The sequence below is a fragment of the Pteropus medius genome, unplaced genomic scaffold (assembly GCF_902729225.1).
Source record: "Pteropus medius unplaced genomic scaffold, Ma_sr-lr_union100, whole genome shotgun sequence".
Taxonomy (NCBI): domain Eukaryota; kingdom Metazoa; phylum Chordata; class Mammalia; order Chiroptera; family Pteropodidae; genus Pteropus; species Pteropus medius.
In genome coordinates, this window is record NW_024354875.1 from 3,074,933 (window position 1) to 3,096,190 (window position 21,258).

Genomic DNA, 21,258 nt, shown 5'->3' on the forward strand with positions numbered 1-21,258 from the left:
GGGGGTAGGGCGCTGTATTTTCAGGGTAAATTCCTAGGCAGGGCATTGCTGGGTCAAAAGGCATGCATAGTTTTGTCGTATATTGTCAATTCCCTAACAGAGGTTGTATCAATTTGCAATCCAACCAGCAATATACAAGACTGTCTGTTTCTCCATAGCCTTGCCGACACGGCATGTGCCATGCTTTTTAATTTTCACCAGTTTGATAGGTGAAAAAGGTATCTCAGTGTAGTTTTAGTTTGCATTTCTCTAATTATAAGTAAATCTTTTAAATGAGAACCAGTCAGGTAAGTTATATCCTAGGAGTTTCATTTGGTTTTCTACAAAGTATATTCGTATCCTATTGACCATACATTTTTAAGTATATAGTAGGTATTTCCATCATATGTTTAAATAGTTGCCAAGGATATAATCTCTATCATATTTTATATACTGTGATTTTAAATAATATTGCTACATGGCTCTTTAAAATATAGCCAATATAATCTAAATACCCAAATAGCATCTTTTAAAAAAATAAAATCATGAACAAACTCTTCTTTAACAATCATAAATTTTATAACTTTTCCTTTCTGATTTCTAATAGCCCTTCTGTTCCCTCTCCCACCCCTCACACAGATGTCATCCTAATAAATTATAGTTGCGTGCTTGAAAGTCTTCTATTGATTACCCTGTGAGATTACACAAAGAATTAGACATTCAAATCAGAAATCTCATCTAGTACCAAACTTTACAAATGGTTTCAGAGAAACAATCAAAAGATGCAAGCAAAACATGGTAAGATTTGGGGCTGTCAGAGCAGCTTTCTTGCAGCATCATAAGTGGCCTAGTCCAAATTAACGCAGAAGATATCTCATATGGTATATGGTTATAGATTAGGACTTGCCTGCTAGCAAACAGTGGAAGATCTGTCATTAATAAGTTGACAAAAAGATATGACCAGTCATTTCTTTTTTGGGGGTGGGGAGGCTAGCTCTTCTTTCCCTAATGAATAGAGGGAACAGAACTGTTTTTTAATCATTTATTTCCCACATTATTATATTCCCTCTACAAGAAAACAATATAAATAATTGGAATTTTCAAAAAAGGTGATTTTATTAGAAAAATAACTCTGAATGAGCTGAATAAGATGGACTTTTTAAAATTAAATGTATTGAGGTGACACTGGTTGACAAAATTATATAGATTTCAACGGTACAGTTCAACAATATGTCATATGTACATTGCATTATGTGGTCATTGCCCAAAGTTGATTTTGACTTTTTTCAATTGAGAGTTCTATTGAGATGATTGATTCATATGCAGTTGTTAAGAAATAATGCAGAGTCTATGGCCATGCCGCCCTGAACAAGTCCAATCCCGTTTGATCTCGGAAGCTAAGCAGGGTTGGGCCTGGTTAGTACTTGGATGGGAGACCACCTGGGAAGACCAGGTGCTGTAGGCATAAAAAAAATGAGAGATTGTAAGCCGACAAGGTCCTTGCAATCTGTGAGGTCAACCTAAACAAACAAACAAACAAACAAATAAATAAGTAAAAGAAATAATGCAGAGAGGTCCCATGTACACTTTACCAAATCCTCTCCAATGATAATGCTTTGTAATACTATAGTATCATATCACATTCATACAATCTACCAGTTTTCTGAAGATGTTTTGTTTTACTTGTACTCGTTTATGCACGTGCGTATTTAGTTCTATACAATTTCCACACGATTGTAGATTCACGTGTCGCAGCAGTGACCGCTCCCGTTGCCCTTTTATAACCACGCCTACCTCTCACTCTCCCCTCTCCTCCCATCCCTAACTCCCGGCAACCTCTAATCTGTTCTCCATTTCCAGAATTTTGTCATTTCAAAGATGATGCGTAAATGGAATCAAACAGTATGTAACCTTTTAGTTTGTTTGTTTTTCACTTAGCAGAATTTCCTGGAGATTCATCCAAGTTGTTCCTTCTATCAATAGCTCATTCTCTTTCATTGCTGAGTAGTATTCCATGGACTGTACGTACCACAGGTTACTAGCCATTCACCTGTTGAAAGACATCTAGAATGATTCAGTTTTTGACTATGACAAATAAAGCTGCTCTGAACATTCACGTAAAGGTTTTCGTTTGAACACAAGTGTCCATTTCTCTGGAATACTTGCCAACTCCATGGCTCATTAGCTTCTGGGTTACCTCTCTTGTCTCAAACCTCCATTGGCCTTCTCTTTAGAGCTCTAGACTTGTAGCCAATAGATAGATGTGTTGATTTTGTTACCGCCAACCAAATGTCATCTCAACATTATTCTTTCTAAGAGTTTAGTGTCTTCACTGGCTGTTCCTGACAAGTTGTACACTAAGGAAAATGAATTGATAAGGTGCTACAAGGACAAAAATTGGTAACATTTCTCACCTGCCACATCGTTTGTCCCATGAATCCATTCGTCAGGGAACTGCTCAAGCAGTGAGCTTGATAGCGATTTATCATTTCTAGAATTTTCTCATTATGAACATTTTAAGGCTCTGCTTAATTTCTCTACCTTTCTAGTATATTCTATTGATTAGAAAGCAGAAAGGGAGATATTAGACTTGTGTTGTGGGAGATATTAAATTGTTCTTGTGCCACTGAGTGGAACAGCATCAGGTTCGACCATCACTGGGCCAGCTTACCAGAAGGGGCCAAATGAGGGAATGTATGTTTTATTGTGGTGTCATTTTTATTAAGTGACTTTGTTTTCAGGGGCATACTTCAGCACCTTTCAGATAAATCACTCCTGTCTGTGACAGTAACAATGACAGTATTTTCAAGCTTCACACATCTAAGAAGCTCATGGACAAACTGCACATTGGAACTCCTTTGATAACCACAAGATGAGACACAACATTTCAAATCACTGAATCTTTGGAACTAAGTCATAATATGAATAACAGAAATAAATCTGTCACTTAACTACCTAATCGTGAGACATATGCTGTATTTAACAGCTGAAGCAATGTTCATCTCTCTGTTAGAGTGTAAAAATAGTACTTAATTATTCCTCAGTATTGGGTCTTAGTAAATTTGCTTTTCCTCCATTTTATTTACATAATAAAAAGAAACTATATTCTCTAGTTATATATCTATTAATATTTTATAGATTTTATCAACATTACCCATGCAAATACTTGGAAAGAACTGCTAAACAATAAAAAATATTCTCAATATCTGCGACCTTAGGAAAGTTCCTGGAATTAAAGAAAATACATCATTAAACAAAGGCATATATGTAAATGTGCCCCAGAAAATGTGCACTTTAGAAAAGTTGCATTCTACTGCCAACATTGTTGCTACTATTAAAAAAAAAATTAAGAATAAATCCATAAGCCTTTCTGGGTCTCACCATCTCCTTCGGGGATGCTGTTAACATAAGTCTGCTGTTAACAGTTGAGGCAGGCTTACCCCAGGCAGCCAGGCTCACCTACTCTTGGTCAGCCAACCAAACTGGGTCCACTCTTACGCTGATGAGGGTGAGATAGATCTACCAAAAAATTAGACTCCAGAATGGTACCCATGACCCACTCTGGAGAGAAAGGAAACCTCGTTTTGATTCAGAATCATCTGGGTTTCTGGGATATGACCCATGGAAGCACAAGGGTCTAAGGAGCAGGACCCTGGAGCTGCTGCACCCAGAGAGGATGCCCAGGTCTGCTGTGAGCTGCAGGCCTCTTAGGCTGGCCTCCCAGGCTCACGACTGCCTTCGTGAAGAACGTGCAAAGCCCTGCCCACCATGGCGTTTGACACCCAGCGGACTTTTGCATCATGCGTTGTCTGGCATGTTGGTGCATGACCCACAAGAGCAGGTTTGGGGCCAACTTAGCACATGTTTGATATTTGCTCTGTGGAATTATTCTTTGAAGTCGAGATTGTTTTCTTGGTAAAACAGCCTTTCAAAGCTCTTTGAGAATGCGATATCTGAATATTAAGTATGCAGTCTTATCTCCTTCCATTACTGATGCTAACATTGTAATTTAAACCTCTGGGCTACACAAACACATATCAGGTTAAAGACACTCAAAGTCATGATAATTATATTGCAGTTAATTCCTGATGAGTCAAGGGTATATCGTTATCATAATGGGCGTTTTAGAACTAAATGGTGCCATTCGTGCCAAACTAACACCATGCCTTTGAGGCAGAAATGATGACTCTGATATCTGAGGAGATGAGGACACTTGCCCCAGATCATCTTGCTCAAAAAGCAAGACATGGAACAAAAGTCCTCCGCCTCAAGGCCAAGGCTCTTTCCACTACTCCAGCGTATTTCCCTGACAGGTATCATCCAGACCCCTTACTTTTTATAAAATCTACCTTCTCTCTGGCCCTTTCTTCAAATGTCCACCCTGAGACCAAAGTCTGATCAGGGATGTAGAAAGGTGACAGGTACTCTATCAGGGCTTGTTAAACATTTTGAAAAGGGTTTGGAGTCATGACTTCGAGTTTAAATGCTGGGCAAATCTGCTAGTCAGTTCTCCACACTAAAGAAAGAAGAGACTAAAGACGAGTAGAATAGATGCTGCCTGGCGCTCTAAAACAGTTCTCAGTTTTGCTGCGAGGCTATAACGAAGGCAAATCAGTGTGATGTGCCCGGAGCATCCTGAGCATGAAAGCGAAGATGCTGAGTATGGCCAGGCACCCTGTCTGTCCAGCCTTCAGGGCAAATGTGCTGCCACTGATGGCTTTCTAGCGGCCAGCCCATCCTGTTTGGGAGGCAAAGTCCGACTTCATCTCCTGCCCCAAAGTCGTTCCAGCTCCCACGTGCCTTTTCCCTCTTCCCTGGGGCTCTTCCAAAACTTCTCACCTGCTCGCTCTTCTACTTCAGCAGCGTCTCAGGAAGCCAAACCACAGAGCGCGTAAAGGCTAATGAGCAATCATAGGACACAGTGTGATCCAAGGAATGAACCCCAAATGGGGATTTATTTTATTTTTTTTTTTTGGTCCTTTTTGTGCCATTTGAAAGGAAAGATCTTTTGAACCCAAGAGAAGTTTTCTGATTCATCGAAAGTGCTCCTGGAGGCAAGTGTGTGCCACACGCTCCTTAGGCCAGCCTTGACTGTGCAGTGTTGAGTTCTGTAAACTTGGTGGTGAGCACCAGCTGTGTACTGGGAAAGTAAGCCCCCAAGAGGGCAGAGAGTTGTATCAATTTTGTTCACTAATATACCTGGTTCCTAGTAGGTGCTCGACAAACCCTTATCAAATGAATGTATAGCTAAAGACATTTCATTTTCAAGCCCCAAACTTATCACTTTTACATTTCTCACACCAACTTCATAGATTTCACTGTGACCAGCATTTGTCCTTTAATACCTTCTTCATGGCTTAAGCATGTAATGCACGTTCAAGGTCATGAATAGCATTGTGTTTGTGTTGTGGGTTAGGTACTTGGCTTGTGGATCCATCCCCACTCTTCAAAGTGGCTAGTGAATTCCTGCTCCTCCTTGGCCAGCAAGGAAGGGGTACATTCAAGCTCGGATCCTAAATCCCAGGGCTTTGTTCCTTCCCCTTTCTCTGGAATATGCAGGTGGGAATTGATGTCAGAGCAGAAGACCTTGACTCTGGTATTTGGCCCTGGGTTGATGGCCACTCTTGTTCTCATCTTCGCCTTGTAACCCGAAGGCTATTAGTATTCCCAGTTCTGCTGTCTCTGTTTTGTGTTCCTATCACGTTATTTTATGTCAGCTGGGGAGAGGAAGTCTCCTAGACACAATGGAAGAATAGCCAGACCTTTTATACCCCAGGAAACGCCTCTGGAGAGTCTTCATTCTTGACATATCGTCCAGGAGAAACCCCACGGTAAACTGACCAAAGCCAGGCTGGTGAGGTTGTGAAACTCAGGAGGCTGTGAATTTCGAAGATCCCCAGAAAATCAAGTGGTTGGCGTCATCCGTGATCATCCATCCCATCCCATGTCCTAGTTTAGGGGCCCCTGTCATTGCCCATTTCATCCCACTGTCCTTTAAGGTGAGTCAGGGTCCTAGACAAGGGTTTTTCAGGTCAGAATGCCACCAAGAGGAAGGAATGCAATGGTGCCAGCTTAGCCAGAGGACGCATGTCAGGCAACCAGATTTGTTTTGCCAGACACGAGCAGGGAATGGTGACTCACCGATGGAGAGCTGGCTGGGCTATCGGAAAACTCATGGTGGGAAGGAGAGATCTGAGGACATTGGTCTCCCCTGACCTGACACCGTTAACACTGCAGACACTCTGGCGGGGCCATCGGTTCCATGGCCTCTATGTATTTTCACACGCTGTGAATATTCTCAAATAATTTCTTCTAGCCTTAGCCCATTCACACATATTGCAAACGTCTGTGTCTGAGGCATCGGTTTATGCCATTGAATGACACATGGGGAAAAACTTTCATTCTTCGCTGTTTATTTCTCTCAGAATGATTCATTCTTAGTAAGTTTCTTGCCCAATGCCTGTTTCTGCGACCATAGAAAAGATGCTAGTATTTACTGCGTATTTTCAACTGGTTATTACTCATTTTGAAGACTCTTCTTGTCTTCTTCCAAGTCCCTTTGTTCCAACACCCTGGGAGGTGACAGCTTAAAATAAAATCTGTCTACCATTTTGGACATTTAGTGACCAATTTCTTGACTCGGTGTTTCTTGTCTACTTTGTGGCTGCGGAATATTGCAGCTCTTCAGGATAAGGCCCAGAAAGGACTTATTCACCTAGAAGACATTCACCTCTTTCACAGATGGACAGGAGAATAAGATTCTCATTAACCAGACCTGGCAGTGATGCATGACTGTGCTGGCGGTGGAACCTCCCGAAGCAGCCTTGCACGTTGAGTCCTGGGTTCTTACTCAGGGGGCAGCAGTGGCCACAGAGGGGTGGGGAAGGACGTCTCTGCGAGGGAGACTGGCAGGAAGTGATCTCTCTCTGTATATTTAAACTGCCGCAACAGTGTTGACACAGCAAGATACAGGAATAACGCCCGTGTTTCAGGGTTTCTGTTTATTGAGACACACAGACGCTGTGGTCTCATATCCACAGAGCATGGCTACCTGCACAGCATAACCGAATCTTTGTTATTCTTTGACAAATAACTTAGAAAGAGTTTCTACTCTCTTTCCCATGAAAAGCAGAGCTGTAAGCTACATTTCTACTAAACTATGTATTTTTTTCACTTATTTTTGAGCCCCAATAGCTGTTTTTTTTTTCCATATTTCATGTTCCATATTTAAGGAAACTCTAGATTATTCTTTTTATTCCATTTCTAGAAAAACTATTCAGATAATATTTTCCCTATATTTCTTTAAGAAGTGCCAACTTGTTAATATTATTTATTTATATTTATGTAATCTCATGGGATTTCAGACAATATTATCAACTCCACCAAAGTAACAAAGGAAGAGTTTCATCGATTGCCAAGGTTCACCCAGTTAGACCCTCTGACTCGTCTTTGGTGTCGACCAGGGACGAGAGAGCAGCTCCCTACCGAGACGGCTCAGCAGGTTTGGGCAGGATTAGCGCCTCTTCATCGAGGAGGAGGCTCAGCCAGGAGTCTTGCCAAGGCCTAGGGTGAGGAGAGCACAGTGCTATCAAGCTGCAGGACTGGCTGCTGTTCCTGGAGAATCGGCCATTTTCTGGCATTTCAGGAGCGTACTTGCTAACCCTGACTATGGAATAGTCAGGGTTAGTTACTGTAGAACATGTTTATGCCTCTTTTTTCATAGAAAACTTATGGAAAAAAGCCCAAAGCCCAGAGCTCTTGAGATTAAGTTTTATTTTGATTTCATTTTAAAAATATTAAACCATTTTTTTGTTATAAAAAAAAGATCATGTATATTATATAGCTAATATATATCATATATTAGGTATTATATATTAAACACATTTAATATATAATAATATTATATAAATATTTTACTATTTTTGCTCCATTTTACCTGATAATTTTAGGTTCTGAACTTTACTTCGTGCAGTGGTAAAGTAAGAATAAATTTTTAAAGAAATGCCTAGGCCTGTATTGTCACAGAGAGGAGTGTCATTTACAAAAGTACTAGGCAAAAGAATGCTGTTCGTTCCTTGGAAGGATCCACTATATTTGGATGCTCATATAAATCCAGAATTTCTCGTACAAGCTAAAGATGGGGAAAAACGAATAAACCACTCAAAAGTGAAATCAAATGTAAATAGCTCTCGTCTGATAGCAAAATGGTCCAGGAATTCAACAGGTGTCATTTTAGACTGTCTTTTCTATGCAGTTTTCTTCACAAATAATCAAAATGTTCCTGAAATCTCAACACTTTGCAGCATAAACTGTGTACCCCAGCGTTACCACCTGACCTATGGTTCTCATCTTTAAACACGGGGTAGTGGTAATAACATTCCATCTTGACTAACGGGATTGTTGACGGAGCTAATGGATACAAAGCGCTTTTAACCTAAAGTGTGATGCAAATATTAGTCACTGCTATTCAGGTCTGTGTGGCTTGACTTGGCTGCGAATGTATGTAAATGGTGACTTGGGACCTTATGCTTGAGAGGTAGTGTGTTGTTCAGGTGACCCTAGTGAAACTAGACCAGTGAACAAAAACGATTTTCATAATAAATGTAATCCCTCAAAATTACATCTATGTGTCCTGTTGTACTTCTGTTTTGAAATTGTTTTTATAAATGTCTACATATTATTAAGTAGCTTTTATCATTGTCTAATAAATGTTTTGAGCACTAATCTCTGCTCCATTCATCTCTTAAGCACACTTCCAAAATAAAACTTTGTTCCTTAAAATCTCTAGTTTTTAAGTAATCAATATTTATAAGAGAGGAATACATTTTGTCTTTGTTGTCAGAACTTTACTACTATGAAATTGCTTTCTATTGGAGGGAATCATTTACGCTTCTAATAATGCTTTTTAAACTCATCCTTTAGTGATAACATGATAGAAGGTGCTGCATAATTTTTTTTTTTTAATGTGTGTGTGTGTCAGGGGTGGGGGGAGCGTATACAAGCTTAGAGCAAATCAAAGGAGAGTTCCTCACTCCGAAAGATCTTTCTATCAAATATAGTCATGTCTTGTTTCAGCGGATAGTAAAAAATAAGGTACTTTCAACTTCGACACTGAAGCTAGTTTTCCTTATTTGCTTTTAAACTTCCAAAACTAAAGATGTCGTAGGAAGGAATGAAATACTGAGACACAGTACAACTTGGATGAACTTTGAAAACTTTATGCTAAGTGAAAGAAGCCAGACAGAAAAGTTCCTGTATTATATGATTCCAGTTACATGAAATATGAAGAATAGTAAATCAATAGAGACAGAAAGCAGATTGGTGGCCGTCGGGGCCTTGGGGGAGAGGATAGGAGAGAATGACCACTTCGTGGGTGCTATGTCACCTTCAAGGGTGATGAAAGTATTTTAAAATTAGTTAAGCCTGATAGTCGTACACCATTTTGACTACTAAATGCCACTGAATCGTATACTTGAAAATGGGAAGTGTTACGGGATATGAATTTAACGTCAATAAAGAAAAATAATGCTGTTCAAAAAGAATGAAGGTATCGTAAAGTACCATATGCAAAAAGTTCAATTTCAGTACATAGTATTTAAGAACCCTGTATTGTGCATTTTTATACCTCTTTATTATCTGACTCCGATCCACAGCGACAAGGAGCCATTCAACCAGTTCCTTTGGGGGACCGTAAGCAGCCACAGTCACTTTTCCCTTTCGATGTATTGCCAGGTGTCACTTTTATCTGTCGCATGTTCCCATCTGCCTCCTTCCGTCCTTTCCCACCTTTCGTCTCAGTTCAGGCCGCCCTTACCTCAGGGCTGTGCTGCTGCAACAGCTTCTTGCCTGAGCATCCTGCTCTTGGCCCTCCCCATCCGTCTTCGTGGCATCAGTCAGGTCTTCTGAGTTCACGCCCTTGACCGGATCCAGGCCTTCCTTGGACCGTAGATTGTCAGTGGCCTTCCTTCAAGAACAGAGAAGTCCCTCCTCCCCAGACTGAACGCGGGGCCGTCCCCCGATGTTCGGTTTATTTTATCCAGCAGTCGTGGACCTTCTGTCTCTTCGCCAGGACTGTTAGGCCACGGCCCACAGTGTGGTCAGGCTCAAATGGCCTATTTGCCCGAGCAGGTGGGGGCCCTTGCCTTTCTGTCCCCTCCTTTTCTCACCCCCTTGGCTTGCTGGGCTTCTCTCCAGCTTCTGAGGCCCCGGTGGCTTGAATTCCAGTGACTGCCCTCCCCGAGGCCTTCTGCTGGCAGGGTACCATCACTCCCTCTCCTGATTGCTCGGGGTACTTTGTGGCACCCCTGCCTGCCTGCTGCACGGTCTGCCTTATATCATAGTTATGTCTGTGCAGGGGCAGAGGGTTGGTGTTGCATCCAGAACCACCCACCTGGTGACCTGCGGAGCGAGGGTTTAAACCTCCACTTCGCCTGCCCAAAAGACAAATATTCAGTTCCTTCCTTCCTGTTGATCTTCAGACCTCTTTATCTTCGTTCTCCCCGCCTCCTCTGTCCACTTGGCACACAATCATTATGTGTAATAGGTTCCAAATAAATATTTCTGGAATGTACAGCACTTATACCTCTTTATTCAGAAGTCGTGGTTTTAAAGGGACTATTCGATTAATTCTTCTTTAAGAGATGAAACACGAGAAGAAGCAGCAGTACTTAACGTCTGTGTCCTGAAATTTTTGTGTGTGGCCTTTGCGGTCCCATTAAATATAAATATTGATTTGGAATCACTGTGGCCAAGAGGCCTTTCTCAGTTGGTACCATTTCCATGGATCTTTTTCTGGTCTTTTCCTCCTCAAATTCATGGTATGTATACCTGTGCCACTAATTTCGAATCTAATTATGTACTTTTTGTGTGCTGCTTCTTAAACAATTTATTCAGAGTTATGCATTTCCATAATAGTAGCAATTCTACTTGGATGAATGAAAAGAAAATTAAAGAATTAAAATCTTTTCTTGGTATATCGTAAACATGGTTTCAAAAAGACACCATTTGAATCACTTGGAATTATGTTCCTTAGTTTTAGTACAGCCTATCTAGCTATTGAATAAGGCAGCATTCTGGTCTCAACCATCTGGTAATCTTTCATACATTATCAGCATTACCAGATGCCCATCAGTGGAAAAACAAACAAGGTTGAAAAACAACTGTATTGCTGTATTTTCAGAGATTATCTTGGAGAGAAAACAGTCATGTTTTAGGCCATAATTTAAACAAACCATTTGTGTGTGTGCGTTCTTGGCATTTGCTAGAAGCGAGTAGCTTAAGGGAAATCAAGCATTGAGAGACTTGGAAAGAGAACCAAGCTAGGAGATAAGTTTCATAAATATTTTGCTTTTCAGATGCACCGTCCTTTTGACTTCTGCATCTCATTGAATTCTGCAGGTGTTTGGTTGCAAATAAACTTCAAGTGGCCTTATAATTTCAAAGCGATGCCAAATTATGTACAAGGTCATCGTCAGTCGCTCTGATATGAATGTAAAAATATGGTGGGAGGAAGAGAGTAGTTTTCTACAAATTAGATTTTAAAATCCAACTCTATTTAAAGAATATCAATACCTTTGTCGAGTGGGCAATTTGTTAAGGAGAAACGGTAAAAATTCTGATAACAGTTATTCATTTAGAGAGCAGGAAAGATGTCTCCCCACCTTCTCAGTGTGACACCTGAGAACATCTGAATGAGCCACGGAATAAGAGCTGTCTTTTGACCTCTCCCTTTTTCTTTCTCTCTTCCCTCTGCAGGTTACCTATCTGGGTAAAGTCCCCACCACAGGCATGCAGTTTTTGTCAGGCTGCACAGAAAAGCCAGTCATTGAGCTCTGGAAGAAGCACACATTAGCCCGAGAAGACATCTTTCCAGCCAACGCGCTCTTGGAAATCCGACCATTTCAAGTGTGGCTCCATCACCTCGACCACAAAGGTGAGGCTACCGTCCACATGGATACCTTCCAGGTGGCCCGCATCGCCTACTGCACTGCCGACCACAACGTGAGCCCCAACATCTTCGCCTGGGTTTACAGGGAGATCAACGATGACCTGTCCTACCAGATGGACTGCCACGCTGTCGAGTGCGAGAGCAAGCTGGAGGCCAAGAAGCTGGCCCACGCCATGATGGAGGCCTTCAAGAAGACTTTCCACAGTATGAAGAGCGATGGCCGGATCCACAGGGACAGCTCATCCGAAGAGGTTTCCCAGGAAATGGAATCCGATGACGGCTGAATGAACTTAGGATGCTTCAGCAAAGGCAGCATTGGTCAAGGAATTCCAGACGATAGATGAATAAGCAACGATTCAAATTTGGGATGAAAGACTGCCAAACTATTGGCCAACCAAGCTTTTTAAATTCAGAAGAGCAATTCTAAATCTAAAGAAATGTATTATTAAAGTAATTACGTTACATTGAAATCTGCTGCTGCTGTGACTGTGAGGAGGGTGGGAGTGTGGATGGGGAGGAAAGTTCTAGATTCTTTTTTTTTTTTTTTTTTTTCTTGTTTCCCAACGCCTTCCTGTAGGAGAGTTCCATGCTGATTTTCACCGCTCTCGGGCAAATACACTGAGGCTGTTATTGGATGGACTGTTCTAGTTTGCCTTATGAAACCCAACAAGAGCATTAGATGCAGCCATGGGATCCCTGGTCATGGGGGGCAGGGGGTGACAGTGCTCATGCTGGTGTGAAAGGTGAAGGGCTGAAGGAAAACCTCTGATGGATCTGATCCTGGGAATACCTTTCTCGCGTCACGTTTTAGATCCTCTCCTCAGTAAACAAATCGGCACAGTCTTCCTTGAGCTTTACAACTAACAGCCTGATAGTCGGCAGTTAACTCACAGTTAAAGATAATGCTTTTATTTACATGAATATAACAAGTAGTACCCTTTTACTGTATTCACTGCATCTATTTTCCTAGAATCCTTGCAACTACTAATAACCCCTCACCTCCTCCTCCTGCCCCATCCACGTCTTTCCCCTTCCAACCCATGCCAACATCCCCACAGGGATGGATTCTCAACATACACTACAGGACACCAAAAGGGAAGAAAATAACCAACAGATAAAATTAACCATCAAACCAGCTAGGAGTTTAAAACCACCACCACCGTAACAGAAACCTTGGGCAAATGTTATCGGTAACTGAACAAACTCTACGTAGACTGTCCTTTTTTTCGGCCCTGATTTGTGGTAACTTATTTAGTGGGCGGTCCTGTCTGATGAATCCTTCATGGCGAGCTTCAAATCTGATTTGGTATCACCAAGAAAGCCTTGCCCTCACCACTCAACATTGCACTCAGATAGGGAGTGAGTGCTGTATCCTTGGCTTGTCTAGAGAACCTATGTCCGTCTTCATCTAAAGAGAAATCTGACCTCGTTATCTTAAAATTGGTAACCTCTCAGGGTCAGGGTTGCTAGGGTGTTCACTCTTTCTAATGAGAATTTCTCACTAAGAGAGCCTGAGATTTCTCAGTTTCATGGCACTTTCAATGTCATAAACGCCAAGGGTCAAGGTTGAATGAAACTGAAAGTATTTCTTAAAAGACACACATTTAAGGCTGAGAGCAGATCGTTAGTTTTCCAGATAATGCTGCTCATTTATCGAAGTCTGTTTTTAATCCTGATAATCTTAGGGGCGCTGGGGCACCTTACAGAAGCCTTAATGAGAGCTAATCGCATCCAGAGAACAATGGTGTTGGTGTCGTGGCCTGTGTATCCATGTGTCCCTGTGTGTGTTTGATTGTGTGTACGTGCGCCCCTGCGTGTGGGTCTGAGTTTAAGGCATGTAGAATAAGCATGGAGTCAAACTGAGGAAAACCCACCTCTTGGAGATTCGCTTGATGCTTTCCAATACATGTAAACTATTCCTTAGCATAAATGCATTCATTCTTTAATAAAAAATACATTTGCATTAATAAAGCTGAGGAGTTTCATCCTTTATGTCTTTCCTTTCTTAAGTAATGCAAACCTGAAGGACAATGTAGATCAGATTGAGTAAATGGGGAATTCTGTCTAAAATATATTTGAACGTGGTCATAAATAACCCATTCCTTGATTGTGTTTAAAAATCGCAATTTATTTTCTAATATTCAGCTTATATTTAATGATTGCTTCTTAACTGAGACGGTAACGTGTCAACAATGAGAACGGTTATTCAGTGTGCTGAACCGATTTCAGAGGGGAATCTTCCGGAACATTTTGCCAATGATTGGTAGTTGTTTATAAAATTTCACCCATGTCTTTGCAGAACCCGCACTGAAATCCTGGAAGGTAAACATGGAGTGATTCTTTCTGACTAAATTGGTTCAATATGTCTCCTGCAGGTCACGGTTTCTCCAAATGGCCCATTAATTGAGCAAGGCAGGTGGCCGTGGAGCCTGTGTGTGTTGAGCAAAGCCCTTCATGGAATCAATAAAAAATACAAGTGCTTTTAAAGTGAAAATATGGCGGCCTGCTGAGGAGGTGAATCGTAGTAAGAATTGCTACCTGACTCCTCGAATTAAAATGGCATTTTCTCTCAAGTTGAACTTTTTTTCAATTTTGGTTTTCCTCCATTGTCCTTGAATATGCTTCTAAAAAGGAGGGGAAGAAAGAAAGAATAAAGAACCCAGCCAGTACATATTTCTAAACAGTGCCGCTTTCTCTCAATAAACGGTGAATCCCAAGAACACATATGGTTATATATTGCAGAAAGCGTGTGTTGCTGTTTTTTTTCAGGGTACTGTGTGTGATGTGCTAAGTAATTGGCTCCGATAATACCGGCAAGAGCTTTTGCTTGAGGTGATTAGTGGGCAATTTAAGGATAAATACACAACGGCATCTTTCGAAGAGCTGAAGAAGTCTTTTGAGAGCTGATACTAATTCCCCTCTGAGCTGTGATTCAGACTTGCATTATTGTTTTTTATGCTTTGTACTCTCTCCTTCTGTACTATACTCTCCACACTGGCGGTCGCAAAGCACTTTCTGTACATGAACTCATATGCCCCTCAGAAGGATCCTGTAGGTGGGTATGGCAGTTACTTTAGAGATGAGGAGACTGAGGTTCAAAGAGGTTACATAACTTGGCCAAGGCAGCACAGCTAGGACACGTTGGATGAAATCTAGAACCCTCTGAAATCTGGTCCAGGGCTATTGTTCTGTTTAGGCAAAATTCACCTCTTTTGGATTGTTAAATTTCCATTCCTCTTAAAACCTTCTAGTTGATTTTAAATTAGTATACTAAACCGCTATAAAGAAATATCTTTGCTATCTATTTTTGACATATTTTCAATAGCAATAGAAAGAATTTTAAAAGCAAAGGCTGAAAAAATTCTTATTTGAGCACAAATAACATCATACAAGATGTTTCTTAAATATTGTATTGGCTATGGTTAATAGACAAAATACTCTCTCCAACCTCAAAGAACCGAAATGCATGTTTTGTTTTGATTTTCTCAGGACATGTTCAAACTGAATCAAATTCTTCTATTACAGAATTCTAAAGCATCCCATCATCTCCCTTCATGTCATTTGTTGCAGTTTTTAATTATATATATATATATATATATTTGTAAAATTATGTAAATATATCTTTAAGCCTCTGGGGTGTCAGTATTTTTAAGGTGGTAATTTTGCCCCATTTGTTCACATTTTATCTTCAGCTCCTATCACAGGGCCAGGCACATAGAGAAAACTTGATAAGTTTTTGTTAGCAGGATGGATGGAGGGATAGACAGATGAAAGAAAAAAATCACTATGTGAGTCTTTGATTGTCAAGTTCTAGCACAGAATCCTGGAAGGAATGATAGAGACTCTCTTGCCCACTTTCTTCAAGGGTGAGCAAATGGCTTTTTACTGAAGAAAAACACCTTACCTCACCTAATTCTGGAAAGACTTGGTGGCTGCTTATAGATGGAAAAATATTGTTCGATGTCAGCTACATGATCGAAATAGAGCAAACGTGATCCCTAAGAAGTAGGGGAGATAATGTGTTTTAAGACACCTGCACTTAGTAGATTACAGAATTCTTGCCACATTTGTTTCTGTTTATTTCTATCACTGAAGAAGGGAGGAGGTGTGTGATGGGAAAGGACATTTTTATTTTCTGATTATATGAAGCATATGAATCTGACTGGTTTTCTCCAGATTTATATTTTAGCAAACATTATTATGTTTTGTCTTCTTCTATTTTTCACTTTTCCCTTCTTTCCCCCTCCCTCCTTTCCCACATTAACAATTTAATTATTTACATGACACCATTCCAGACTTTCTCTGATTTCAGCAGAGAAGTGCACATGTGCTCTGCATCGGAGATCACATGTTTTGGTTCATGATCCATTGACACGAAATTTAACAACGCTGTCTAACACTGCAGATTACCCAAAATTGCTCTTATTTGTTATTATTATTTTTCAGTCAGATGGGGCATGGTGACAATTTAGCTCTTCATAGCTTACTATTTCTTAAGCATTCCAAAAAAAATGCTATCTTTTCATCTCCTAGATAATCCCTAGATTGAACTGGAGTGAAGACCCCTATAACTGCCAAAGTCATATTGATCTTTCAAGAAACGTCTTGGTAGATGGCAAGATTTGGCTTTTGGAATGCATTGTTCAACTTGAGAACTTTGGATGCTCCTTCTCAAGAGGTCCCAGCTGATAAAAGTCACCAGCAGGAAACTATATATGATGCAAAACCTGAGCTTAGAAAGAATAACAATGGGTTGGGTTAAAGCTCATCGCTAAGGGAAGGAAGATCTAAACCATCTTAATTTGGACCTTTACAAATAAACTATATTTGTTGAAAGGAATCTAAGACATGGCCTTGGACTCTTGAGCAAAGCTGACATTCTGAAAGAGATTTAGAGGACATGTTTCTCTTGGAATGGCCTAGTAAGAGTACCTTGGGTTTTGCTTATGTACCCAAAATTGGACATTCAAAAAAAAAAAAAACAAAAAAAACTGGAGAGTTTTTGCTTAGGAAACTTGTAGATTCCACTTAAAAATATTCTCTCAAGTTTCTACTAAGTTTTTAATAGCTTGGCTCAGAGACCACTGTAAGAAAATACTGATGTGATCTGAAAATAGAATTACTGAAGTATTACACGTATTTTCAACCCCTTCATAATAAATCACTGATAATTATCAATGCTTTCATGTCTATAACATCATATAACAACTATTTTCTTAAAAATGTTTTATTTCCTTTATCTAAACATACATATTAGATGGTGTTAGGTCATTTGAAAACATCATGAGATTTTTGAAGTAAAACATGATGCTATATAGGACTTGTTGGATTTCAAACCTGTCATTACGTGGTCCTGGTTGCCATTCCAAAATTTTTTTTTTTTTTGTCTTTTGGGGGCAAAGCTTAAGAGAAACATTTAAGGAAACGCCCACTTGCAAAGAAAAGCCAAGAGTTGGCTCCAGTTCAGAGTCACGTTTTAATGTAAATTTGTTATCAGCCAAAACCAAGTCTCATCCCAAATATGAACATAGTGGCTCCGATTCCAATTTTGCACACAAAACAAAATCTAGCAATAAATTTCATTATGTTAATAATTGGATTATCTCCATGTAGATGTTATTATGGCTATAAAAATATTTTAATTGGGGGCTTAGGATGGAATTAGACCTTTAATTCAGCCTTTTGCCAAGTATCTTATTGCTGTTCTCCATTTTAATTGCAATAGTTTTTCTAAAATTTAGTACTGCACTTTTAGAAATTAGTACAGTAAAACCTCATTAATTTATATAAAGCTAATTAGGAGCTTGTGGTTTTGGCCTTGTAAAGCTCAAGTTTTATGCTTGTTTTTAATAAAAAATAAATAGAGTGAATAACATTATTGAAAGTGTTGGCCTACTTGGGAAAACACTTCATCTGCATATTAAAATAACAATTTATTAGACATATTGTAATTTTAGGATAAGTAGAAACTGGTACAAGTGAAATGGAAGCTTTGATGTGCTAGTTTCAAGCCATTTTTTTTTTTATTAAAGTGGTTTCTCTGATAAGCAACAGATGATTAATGCAATTCTCATGTTCGGAGCCCTTAACCAAACCAAACCACCTCCCCGCAAAAAACCTGAAGAGTCTAACTCTTCCTGTTTCTCATAGCAACAGCTATTAAAATAATTAAAATAATTTTTCTGATGATCCAGCTTTAATAATGTTCTCTTTGTTACTGGTTTGTGTTTCTTAAATTATCAAAACATTCTATATCACGGATCACCTTAAGAGATTCAGCACCTCATCAAGACGGTATAATGAGTCAATGACAGCCAATTATATTCAGCAGTCTGCTTTGCAGTCGAAGTTTTACATTTAATAATTTTCAGATCCGTGGATGTGTTTGTGATTTGCAGTGATCCGCTACCACTCTGATCATCACGTTAGTGCCTTCTGAATGGCATGTGAGACTCTGGAGGTGACTGCATGCAGGTGGAGCAAGTGCCTTGCCCAAGCACATGTGAGAGAGAGGACCACGCAGACTACACTGGGGACCAGCCCATTCTCTTCTAGCGTGTTTCTTGGCATAGGGGATGGTGTCAGTCCAGAGAAAAAGGCACCTTTTTGTTATCCATCAGCCGAGTGAGGTGCCTTTGTATAATTATCTTCCTAGAAGGTAGATTATGTTTCTATCAGGGTAGAAACTTTATATACATATAGTTCGCCTTAAAATAGCAACTATGAGTTTACACGTATCTTAGTTCTTAATGTATTTTTTTCAGACACATCATATATGAAATGATGGACAGTGTGCCACATGTTTCACAAGTGGAAACAGGGTACCTGGGGGACCACCAGTGACTTTTAAGGGAACTTTGACAACTCTAAGGTCATATTTTGGAGAAGAGCCATCTAATCTAAAGTTGCCTAACTGTTAGACTCAGATTTAAAACAATCGTGAGTTTTGAACCATCACATTCTAAGTGCGATTGTATAAAAAATTATTTTAAAGAATCGACATCATGGCTTTCTTAGAGCCTTTTCTTCTTAACACTCTCAAAAGAGGGGTGTGATGGATCCCACACATTAGGCAGCCTCAGAAAATGGAAAAAAAAGAACATTCAGAAAGCTCTGGAACCTGAAGGTAAAACCTGACATCACTCTAACCCCCGAGGTAGACTTCCAAGGTCTTACTTATTTCTTCTGCTGTCTCAGTCCTGCCACTGCCACAGCCCTTCCCAGGCCCACAGTGTCCTGGCAGGAGTAAGCTGTCAAAGAACACAGGAGGGCAGACGGGAGGGAAGAGCCTGGTATCATCCCCAATTTGGTTTCAGTCAAACCAGCTCTGTGTCCTCAGATCACTTTGTCTTTTGTCTACCAAGTGCCTCCTGAGAGCACAGCACCCCTCAAAGGCCATAGTGACAGAAAGCTCTCCAGATTACTCTTCTATTTCCAGACAAGGTAAGAGATTCAGCTTCTTATCTGAATACCGAATCTCCAGCCCCACCACTCCTCATGGCCTCCTGTTGTTCTAAAACTCAAGTTTGATTATACCAGACTCTCTCCGTGACCTCCTCATTGTGTGTGAGAGAAACTAAAGTCTTACCTCACTCCCTTTCTGCCCTCCTTCTTTATTTTTATATGTTAGCATGATAAACAAGCTCCTTTGAAAGCTGGCTCTCACCACATGTTTTAGGCTCAAGTTTAAACCCTTATTCTGTGTTGCCCTTGGCAAAGAACTTTTCATCGCAGGCCTCAGTTTCCTCATCTGTATATGAGAACCAAAAGTTCTAACTCAGGAAGCTGTAATGAGAATTTAACGAGTGAATGTATGTCAAGCACTTAGCTCAGGGCTGGCACCTTACGAGGGTTCGGTTAATGCTGCCATCATTGGTTTTTCACTTTTTCCTCTCCCTCCTTCACAGGGACCTGGCAGAGAGCCCAAAGAGCTCTTTGCAATTCCTCAAAAGGGCCAGACTCTGGGCCTTGTCTGCTCTGCTCCTATGTCACATAACGCTCCTCATTTTGGCTGATTGGGCTCCTTCTTTCAGGCCCCCAGAGACTTACAGAGACACTACCCCTGGTCTGAGAGCTCCTAGAGAAACTCTCACCTGCATAGCAATACCATCAGGGACACGTGTGATTCGATTTTTTCTGGTAGCCAAATTAAAAAATTACAAAGACACCGAAGAAATTAATTTTAGTAATATATTTTATTTAACACAAATATTTAAAATATTATAATTTCAACACATCAGTATAAAATGCATTAATGAGATATTTCACGTTCTTCTATAAACTCTTTGATACTGAGTATATATTTTAGACTCTCTAGCAAATCAAGGGCTCAATAGCCACATCTGACTAGTGCTGCTACGTGAAACCACACAGTCCAGGAGGTGGACCCTATGGCCTCATTCTCTCTGCATCCACAGAGCCCACCTAGGGACTGACACACAGGAGGCACTTGTAAGTGCTCGTGGAATGAATAAAATGGTGAATATAAACAACTTTATCAGGTATGCAAGCATATTAGTTTGCCAGGGCTGCTGCAACAAAGAACCAGAAACAACTGGGACCTCACAGTTCTGGAAGCTAGAAGGCCAAGATCAAGGTGTTGGCAGGATCGATTCCTCCTGAGACTGTGAGGGAGACCAGTTTGAAGCCTCTGCCCTAACTTCTGGTGGCTTGCTGGTACTCTTTGGTGTTCCTTGGCCACTTCTCATCATCTTGCTCTCTGTCTTCATGTTTACGAGGCCTTCTCGTGTGTGTGTGTCTCCAAATTTACCCCCTTCATAATGATGCCAGTCATATTGGATTAGGACCTCATTTTAACTATCTGCAATGACCCTAGCTCTAAATAAGGTTACATTCTTAGATACTGGGGGTTGGACGCTCAATATATGAGTTTGCGGGTGACATAATTTAACTCGATGAGGTTTGTGACAACATTAGCCAACTCTTAAGTTCATGTTTCCCAGGTTGGGCCAATCCTGGTCCGAGCCAACCCTGGTCCGAGCCAACCGGCGAGTTGCCTCGTGGAGCTCCCTGTTCTTTACGCTGGGAACTGGTGTTTTCTGGGCATCTCAGTATGATCCAGCTACAATCCCCACATCACAAACCGAAGAAGCCTTTGGAGGCCGGAAGCTGGGATTTGCCAGCGAGACAGGAACTGTGGTGCATTGCTGTGCCTGCAGCTCCAGGTCACATGGTTGCATCTACCTGTGTCTTATGAGCGTGTTCTCCGTGCCACACTGAAGAATCAGATTCCTTTACCTCATTGTGGAGACACATCTTTCACCAGCCCTTAAATAGCATCTTCTGTGCCACTCTGTTAAGATAAGCTCGTA

The 21,258-nt window shown here is 40.6% G+C and overlaps 1 protein-coding gene and 1 non-coding gene across 3 annotated transcripts in view; both read left to right on the forward strand.

Annotated features, from left to right (window-relative positions):
• PID1 (phosphotyrosine interaction domain containing 1) overlaps nucleotides 1-13,897 on the forward strand; it is a 204,877-nt gene extending 190,980 nt beyond the window's left edge. For both annotated transcript variants that reach the window (XM_039855836.1, XM_039855837.1), the window contains one exon: nucleotides 11,734-13,897. In XM_039855836.1, the coding sequence (XP_039711770.1) occupies nucleotides 11,734-12,210 (477 nt within the window). In that variant the 3' untranslated portion in view covers nucleotides 12,211-13,897. The remainder of the gene's footprint in view (nucleotides 1-11,733) is intronic.
• On the forward strand, nucleotides 1,326-1,444 carry LOC120597284 (5S ribosomal RNA). The gene has a single exon (XR_005651365.1). It is a non-coding gene; the product is annotated as a 5S ribosomal RNA (ribosomal RNA).
• Nucleotides 13,898-21,258: the final 7,361 nt, after the last annotated feature.